At 35.6% G+C, this 10,096-nt stretch overlaps 1 protein-coding gene across 1 annotated transcript; it reads left to right on the top strand.

Annotated features, from left to right (window-relative positions):
* The first annotated feature begins 780 nt into the window (after positions 1–780).
* On the top strand, positions 781–8,836 carry LOC149803769 (uncharacterized). Its single transcript, XM_089953551.1, has 5 exons — positions 781–900; positions 4,220–4,399; positions 4,902–4,955; positions 5,652–5,975; positions 6,588–8,836. The coding sequence occupies exons 1-5, from the start codon at positions 813–815 to the stop codon at positions 6,626–6,628; spliced, it is 687 nt and encodes a 228-aa protein (XP_089809677.1). The 5' UTR covers positions 781–812; the 3' UTR covers positions 6,629–8,836.
* Positions 8,837–10,096: the final 1,260 nt, after the last annotated feature.

Raw genomic sequence — 10,096 nt, 5'->3', positions numbered from 1 at the left:
GAACTGGGACTGATTGACCCTATATTAATAATAACGAGAATTTGAATTTTAAAAAACAAACAATTACAACAACGGCTTGTTCCACTCTAAATCGAACAGCAAAAGTTGTACATGTAGCTAGGTCGATAGGTGCTAAACGTTCTGTTTATCCATTTCATGTTTTAGGACGTAAATACGATCCAGTTAATGGATATGTTGGTTACTGAGAAAGAACGCTCAAATGACGATAGTGTTTTCGTTACTTGTGGTTCACTATGCTCGCAGAAGAGAGGCAAAATATTGGCCGAATTAGTTTAATTTTCTGGGGAAGGGGAAAGGCGTGTTGTCACGATGTTCTCCACAAATCAGTGCAATGTCATTTTTTTTCTTCAAGTTATATGGGGCTGTAGATTTTTTCCTAAATATTCCAGGCTTCCCCCCTTCGTATCCCCCATTCCCTCATTCAGAATAAATGGTATCTGAGTGCCTTTTCCAATGCTACAATGTGGAATTTCACCACCACCTACCAACACCATAATCTCCCCCTCCCCACCCCCCCACCCCGCCCCAGCTTGATTAAATTATCTTGAGGTCAAAGGTAAACAAATTCTGACAAGAATGAAATTTCCATGTTCCCACCCCCGCCTATAATTAAATGGTCGGTTCCTAACATGTACTATAAGTGTGTTTGTGTGTGTGACAGTGTATCAAGTCGATAAACTATATATAGGATAGGAAATCCCATGGTAAGGATTTTCCAGTTTTGTTGTCACAGATAAAAATAAATTACCTATATGGGCGCATAACTGTAATCATTTGCTATAGCGCATGCAATGGCCAGTGGAAAGTTCTTCGTCTCTGTGCATATAGCAGCAATATTTTCGACGGGAATTTGCTACTCTGTGGCGTTTCCAGTGGAAGGTACTGTATCTATACATAGGATTTTTTTTAAAGCAATTTACAGAATATCAAATATATAAGCATACTTTAAGAAGAAGAAGAAGAAAGAAAAAACAAACAAATTCTTCGTAAAAGTGTCTTAAATTTATTAGTCTTTTTGATTAAATATATTCAAGTATGCATTGTGTAGTAATTTAATTATCTGTGCGACACACATACTTACCGTGTGCGTGTGTGTGTGTGTGTGTGTGTGTGTGTGTGTGTGTGTGAAGCAAGTTAAAGGTTTTGAATTTTATCAATAACCATACTGAAATGACATACATCTTAATATCATCTGATATGTTCAGCATATGTACTAATTTAAAACGTTAATTGAAATTGTATTTCTAAAGAAAAGTAATAGAAAGATGTCGAAGAAACCAATTAAAATGAAAAACAATAAATGCTTTAATAACAACTTTAACTACAGATATATGTGAAGGCAAGATAACAAAAAGTACTTTTAAAAGCAATGATCATATGTATCTCAGCTCCAAAGATATTGTATCCTGCATTGTCGTTTACATGTCATTTTTATACCGAGTCTTAATCTATGTTTTGCACAGTAAAATGAATTGACCTGGTTAATGGTGAACTCCAAACAGCGTAGAGCCAGATCTGCGCGTGTGCAGAGTGCTCCAGCTATAACAGCATAGAGATAGGTTGGCACGTGTATAGAGCGTTCCAACTCTAAACAGCGTAGAGATAGGTTGGCACGTGTTTAGAGTGTTCCAACTCTAAACATCGTAGAGATAGGTTGGCACGTGAATACAGTGTTACAACTCTAAACAGCACAGAGATAAGTTGGCACTTGAATAGAGTGTTCCAGCTCTAAACAGCGTAGATAGGTTGGCATGTGAATACAGTGTTACAACTCTAAACATCACAGAGATATGTTGGCACGTGAATAGAGTGTTCCAACTCTAAACAGCGTAGAGCTAGATCTGCACGTGTATAGAGTGATTCCAGCTCTAAACAGCGTACAGCCAGATCTGCACATACATAAAACAATATTGACTTCAGACAGCGTAGATCTACATCTGCTGTCGCATCAATGAGTTTCATATCAGGATCGTTCTATTTATAATATCAAGGGAACGGCACAGACCCAGATCTACCAACGCATTATTAGACGGAATATGGGAGTCAACACTGTTCTCATTAAGTGGTAAACGTTGTAATGACTCTAACTTCTGACAAGACGTGCAAATTACATAAAATGCAACTAGGTTAATTGACCGTCCTAGGACGGGGAAAAACATTAACAAAAATAATTTTAAAAACTGGCGTGAAAAGAAAGTTAAAACACAAAAATACAAAAGAATAATAGAAAAAACCCTGAAAATTTGTGTTTCGAAATCGCGACCTCTTGTTTTTCAGCCGGAACACACGGACAAATGTGGGTGTTTATATATAAGATAGCGACGGTTAATATACGCGATAAGCTGATTATACACGATGCATAACAATACAAAACACAAATTGAAAACCAGCAATTAAAGGAGTGCGTGGTAATGTCTTGCACAGGGATACCCCACAGTAATAGACGTGGGCCTTGGATTTCCATGCAAATCAAAATAAGTAAAAATGTGCTGAGTGTTATTTTAATTGTTTTAATATACTACTGTCCTTACATGAACATAGCAAAGTTTAAAATAGGAACAACACAAGGTAAATCCCCAACTGATTCCATAAACATACGTGATGCAACGAATTCATAACTGTATACATGAATATTCCATTGGTTAACTTAACTCTGCAATAACTCTTCAATGTTTCTTGTCTTGACTAAAGGTATAATCGAAAATGTTTTCGTATCAATAATAATAATAATAATGATAATAATAACAGTATTGACGTCTTAGGTTTGACCATTCATTTGATGTGTTTTTGTACTCCCATTTATTTGATACTGGTAACAATAATGAGGTGTTTTGTTTTGAAGTCTTTGCTGTTTTCTTTTTGTTTGTTTATTTTCTCGGAAGACGCCTCATGCAACAGTACTGTATACTCAGTTGTACCAGGTTTTAACAATACGTTGTTCTACTTTTTAGGTTGAATGGTTTCGCACTATGACAGGTCTTGTCACAAACATTCCGCATTAATGTATTACTACTAAAACAGATAGCAGTTCAGATTACAATAGCATCATCAAAAGTACTTTAGGGGACATTAGCAGTCGACTGCCCCGGCCGAGGCATACCAAAGACTTATAAACAAACAAAAAAAAAGGTACAAGAAACTGCATCGCTTGGCGCTCAACATTAAGAGGTTAGTATTAGAAATGGTCGGCCTGGTATAAGGATAATGTGACTTGGTGGGACATGATGTTACGTGTCTGCGGCATGATGTTCCAATGCTAGACATTAATATAAACTGACACACGTCAGACATCGTTAAGATATTACTAAAATTGTTCAAGGTACATTACACACACACACACACACACACACACACACACACCAATAGGTTGTCCAGAAATATGCGTATCAACAAAACGTGGGGGAACAAAACAACACAACAAATCGTATAAATGATTCATTTCATTGTTTTCCTCCTCCTCCCATCGTGTGGGGTGATGATTAGCATCAATATTGTTGATCCAAAATGGCCGGCTGTGTTGTATGCGTTGATGTAACCTTGGAAAGGTTGTACTGCTTGAGCATGCATAATGTTTCCTTGACGGTGGTATTTTCATTGAACTTTAAATGAACTCAGTGATTTGTAAATTTGTTATTCGAATACGTGTATTATGGGGAACATTAAAACAGAACACAACAGGTTTTGCATTCGTGTGTTTTGGGAAAATCCATATTCGGCTGTGTTCAACACTAGGTATTTATCTGTATAACAGTCATCGAGCTTGCGGTCGACATTTGCAATATTGATTATAATGCTGGAAAAATTGCTTCAGAGATATTCCAAGATGGTCATTAGTTGAATACTTTAAAAATCCATACTTTGATTCCTTATGTGAAATTATTTGTTTCTGATGTGATTCAATATACCGACTATAGTGTTCTTTCCGAAAAAAAATAATAAAGGCGGCTGATTTACGTCACAAAATATACAATAATATAAACCTTACGCGCAAAGGAAGTTACGCTATCGTTTAAGTGCATAGCCGGTCGTCTATCATTAGAGAAGCGAACAAATACAGGGTAGGATCAAACGATAAACACAGAACTTGTCGTCTCAAACGGCAGTACACGGAGTTTTTTGGGGGGTGGGTGGGTGGGTAGGGTAATAAATTTTTTTCTTCATAGACCCGTACATTAAATTTTCTTCCTTATCATTACAGACTATGCAGAGAAAAACGATACTAAACCGGAAGTAAAGTTTTTCGAGTGTCACGCTATGGCCTGTCTAATTGGATACCAGTTCTGTGATTCGTTTTGGAAACGATGTGACGACTGTGTATTATATGAAAAGGATTGTTTCACATATGGACAGCAACCAAACTGCACCTTCTTTTGTCAAGGCAAGTCTACCTTATTTTTTTATATTATGTTCGACATTTTACGACACAATAAAAGATGTAAATAATTATCTCGTCGTAGACATTCCAAACGATGTTTCTTTATTCTTACTACGGTGGGTGAAACTTAAAGCATTTAATTTATATAATTATTGTATGATACAGTATTTATGGATACAAATCGCATCAGCTGATATAATGTTTTCTTACAAACACGCTATCCTGGGTCAGATCTCCAAATGTAGAATTTTCTAACACTTTCATGGCCGATTGAGGCTAAGATCATGGTACAAAATTCAATTATATTGCATCGGAATTTAATTAAAAAAACATTACGTCCAACATAAGTAATGGAACGAGAGTTTGAAATACATATATATATATATATATACACAGAGAGAGAGAGAGAAACTGTTTATGAATTAGTGTAATGGAGTTGCTATATAAGATTATTAATTATGACAATCATGACATGCAATTTCTTTACCATCTATCATCCTTTCAGAAAAGTGGCTGGTGAAACAGAGCGAAATACTGAAAAATGACAAATGCAAGACTGGTAAGCGATTTGTACTTACGTCAACAATATCTTTAAAAAATAATAGTTGCGAATATTTGCTGTGTCTCGAAAGACGATAGATTTTGGATCTATTGAGAGAGAAGTAGTTCGAATTTATAAACTGATCTGCCTTCAATATAAATATTCATTTTTCAAATCATCCCAAAGGTCACAAAACATTTTGGAACTGTTGATGGCGTGTGAACATACAATGAAAACCTATTTTTCTTCACCATAAAATAATATTAAAAAAATTCAAAACTTAAATGAAATACATTCAAAGTTTATGTATGCAAACTGGAAAAGGAAAATTAAACCATGAATATACCGTATAACAAAAATGTCTCTCTTGAATTCAGTTGGAATTCAAAAAGTCTCTCAGGTAAAAGTAATTTTAAAAAAAAACATTGGAAACGAGCGAAGCATGAAAACTACAACACAAACCTGCTGTGTAGAAAAGGAATTTCAAATTGGTTTATTTTCTGCTGATTTACACCTTCTGTAATGTTCATTTATAGATAAGCCTTTTAACTGCTAAACTAAATACACAGTTCCGTTTATGCAGGACGCGCTTTTTTGCGGGACAAGAGATATAATGAGATAAAGAGTTCTTCTTGACATAATTAATATCTGGACTAGCTTCTGATCTCTCTCGTCAAATAAGACTTTTGAATTAAATTGATATTTTCGCTGCAGGTGAAGGCCAAAACGCCACTCTTCCCTGGATCGTGGCCACAGCCGTTCTCGCCATCCTGTTGCTCGCATGTGTATGCGTACTTTTCCGAAATCAAATAAGATCTTCTCTGCGATGGCTTGGTTTGGAAATACCTAACCAAAGCGGAAAATGTGAAGAAGCAAAAGAACAAGATAACATATATGCTGCTGAAACAGAGACCTTTATTGTACAAGATAACAACTCAAAGGAAGAACAACAACCCACCGATACTAAGAAGACTTCAACAAATGCATATCAGACTTTGGATCCCACTTCCATATGTTCTGATAGGTCAAACAAAAAGAGTAAGTCAAATTGTTGTTGTAAGGACATGCATACACATATACTTGTTGATTTTGAAAACTTGCGTAATTTTGTGCCTTTTTTGTCCATCACATTATTCTAATGAAAACTTAGATTTAGTTTGACTTTTGAATTACATAGAGACACAAAACATATTGTTGCATTTCTTCGCTATTATGTACTTGTTACGTGCAATAAGTCCTTGTAAAGTTTTCAGGGATCAATATAACTATAGACAACAAAGTAGATAACTAGATAACTAGTGATGTTTTGATCACTGATGTTCTATTTTAAGCTGTGATTTTTTTTCAACGCTCTATCCGAGTTCTGCATCGGAATTTAATTAATAAAACATCACGTCCAGCATAAGTAATAGAAAGAGAGTTTGAAAATGGTTATATTTTGAAAATATGCGTGCTTCGTTTAGTGAGCTGTGTTGTCGTATCATATTGTTTTTCCTTTTCTTCCTCTAAGTTTTCCGCCATTACTGGTTAAAACGTGTCGCTTGTGTGTATACCCCGAGAGCGAGAGATTACGAACTGAACGTAGTAAATAACAGATCTGCTAATATGTATTGCTAGATCATCAAATATCAAATCATCTTTGTTTTTCAGACACTCCTTTTCCAAGGCCTGAGACAGATTCTGACGATTAGTTCGTTTTGGACTTAAGGCTGAGGTGTTTTACTTGTTGCAGTGTTGTGCAAAAACTAGAATGACCATAAAATACGATTAATCTTTGAGGACAGATTGATGTTACCTTCAGACAGCGTCAGATGAAAGCATAGTTTGCTCGCATAGATCTTGGCATAAAGAAAGAATACAGAAAATTTCCAAGCAAAGCTAAAACATCGTTTGGCTGACTAAAATGGAAAGAACAGAAAAGTAGTAATTTTGTCAATAATGTAGATTCTGGTGAAATTGCTGAATACACAACATCGTCAAACGAACACGGTAAAATACTTAATGGAACAAATAACGAAATTATACATGATACAAGTATGTTAGTTTCAAAACATTTTATGGATTCAGCAGCTGAAAAAAATGTTTCTACTATTATGTGGGTATAAATGTATAAAAGATAAACTTTGAATTTGGACAGTAATGTCAAAGTGTACGATGAAGAAAGACCATTAAGCTTGGAAGATACGCAACAAACTCCTGTAACTGAATCAGAAATGATCTCCAGTGAGCAAGCAATGACTGCAAAAATGAAGAATTCTCACATCAAGAGATGTAATCAAGCTACACAAGTCAAACTGAGAAAACTTAAAACTAAACATACAAATAGAAGTTTGGAAGATTATCAATATTTTGGATAATAATCGACGAGTCAGACATAATATTAGGTACACTGTATTAATTCTTCAAAGGTCTAAACAAAAATACGGTGATGACAGCACTATGGAACAAAATATAGTTATGAACAATGGCGATGCTATACTGAACTCACCAATCGTGGAGGAAAAGCTGCTAGTGTTTGCTAAATCCCACCTCAAAAAAATAATATGACACCATCAAATTATAAAAGTGTCGATGAATATATCACTCGAATAAAATGATGCGTACGTATATTTCATTATTTAACCAGATACTCCAGCAATATAATATTACCAAACTCGGAAAAGTACATCTATTTATAATATGTATTCAGAAATGCGCTGAAAGCCAATCAATGCTGATATTAAATATCGAATGACTGAATATTGAATCTAAATTATACATTGAAATATATAAACATATATAATGTATGGATCTATGAAAGTTGCAATAAGTGAACACATAAATGAGATGTTTATTTATGCTGCTCCAAGTTGATGTAATTTTTGACACTCCCGTGCACAACCTTGCTTTAGTTTCACACCAACTAAATAAATAAATAAGTAAATATCCTAAATAAATAAATATATATCCTAAATATGAAATGTTGCCAAGATTAATTTTGATGTTAACTACGAAAACAATGGTTTATGTATGATCTGTTCTCACTGTTTGTGATAAGGCACTTCCCACAAAGCAAACGTCTGGTTCATGACAAGACCGTTATTAATTTCAACAAAATTAAGAACTGATCAAATATGGTATACTGAAGTTGTTTACTTTAGAAGACGGTCTTGTTATCTTAGGCTCTTTTGGATGCTACGTTTATCACTATTCTTGAACTGTAAACTAAGTAATGCGTAACTCGGTCATTGAAGATTAGCATGACATGTATACATGCATACGTCCTTGTTTTTTCTCCTGTAGAATCTAGGGTGAGTCGACTGGGCCACGTGTAGGGAAAGAGTTTAAACTTTTTGTTCCAGTTAGATATACACATATTGATATTAATTTAGTGACATATATTGTATTGTTTTAAGTATTGGCTGTTTTTTTTTTTTGTTGTTTTTGTTTTGTGTGACATTTGAAGACTTTGGGTAGTCAGTTTTCATAACGCTACATTATACACATTGGTAACAACACGGGTTGCTTTAACAAGACACATGTAACGGGGCGATGTAATGCTGGTGGTAGTAGACCAAAACAAGTCGACAATATAGGCAAGTCGTATGGGAGCTTTGGGTATCAAGAGAAGAGAAGGTGGGACAGTATCGAAGTGCTAATATTAGGTGTCTATCACATCAGTTGGTAAAGAAGAAAGGGATATCCGCCCGAATGAAAGTTACTACAAACTGTTGTTCTCGACGTTCCCATTCAGCGTAATACGAAGATGTACGTGTATCAACATGATAGTAAAGACGATACATTTCAATGTAAAGTCCGTAGACATGTTGGATATTTACAGAATGGGCATGCGCCCATGCACGTTGTACGCCAAAACTTAATATAAAAGACCCGACTGGAATAAATGCTTTTCTTCACTAGTATAGTTCTCTTTAATATACACCATGAAATCGTGCATTCCTGACACCATTACGAGATGTGAATTTCACAGTACACCGCTAGGTCTTCTGATACGCATCTCACAGAAGAGTTCTAGCTTTGCATGGTTATTTTAACTTTCTGAACTTGAGATGCAACTTCTTCATGAAAAAAACGAGATGAAAATGATTTTTTTAATACATTTGTGGGGTTGATATTTTAAAATTTCATATGTGCTCTTACAGAAAATAATGCTTACAATTTGAAAGTACGCTTCTGTATTTCAATGACAGGCATTGTGTGCATTTCCCTGGAAACAGAAGCAGAAGTGTGCTCCAAATCCCTGAACAAAACCAACGCGTTCTTAATAAAATCTTACATCATATAAATGCACAATTCCGATATTTTGTGTTTATGCCAGTAGTTAAGGGGGATCTTATAGGGTCAATGGGACTTATCATTAAAAATACCCTTGGGACAATATAGGGTCTATGTAAATTTAACATGGAGAAAAATCGTGGGACAATATAGGGTCTATGGGAATTAACATGGTCAAAAACCCCTGGGACAATATAGGGTCTATGAAAATTTAACATGGCCAAAAAAACCCTGGGACTGTATAGGGTCTATGTAAAATTGAAACAGGGAGAGTCTCTATCTCTAAAAAATAAAATAAAAAAGGGGTAGGCAATGGAAAGGCTATCTCTTTTCGAGAAATATGGCTGGCCCTGAAAAGGGCCTTTGGGTTTATGTTAATATTAATATTAACATAGATGGCATCTGTTACATCTTCTTCTTCTTAAACTCCTTCTAACTGCCGGTCCATACACAAGTACCCTCTTGAGACATCCTTGTCTTTCTATATAAACTCTCCTCATCCATAGACTTGTATCTGTCCTATCAACAACAGTCCACTTGGACCAGACATACATGAGCATGTCCGTTCTGAACATCATTGTTGACACAAGGTTTGAAGATTGAACGTCGGTCCACATCTTGAGGCTACTAGAAACAGGTGAATCAATGCAGTCAACGGCGCTTACTTATAGGTACAGGTAGGATTGAAACGGATTGAGTTCATTCACCAATCCGAACACGCGTTACAAAATTCAGCCAGCCTCATCCAATCCGAAGAGAGCAGTCTGTGACGTCACTTAGTCAATATAGATCTGCTAGCGCTTGTGTGCAGTCAATCTATGCGACAGTGATTCAACATGACGGAAACTCAGAAAACGATCCAATGGGGTGTACCAGCAGCGGAG

Source organism: Sinohyriopsis cumingii, chromosome 3 (assembly GCF_028554795.1).
Source record: "Sinohyriopsis cumingii isolate HCF-2022 chromosome 3, ASM2855479v2, whole genome shotgun sequence".
In the NCBI taxonomy this organism is placed as follows: Eukaryota; Metazoa; Mollusca; class Bivalvia; order Unionida; family Unionidae; genus Sinohyriopsis; species Sinohyriopsis cumingii.
This window is presented reverse-complemented; position numbering and strand designations above follow the sequence as displayed.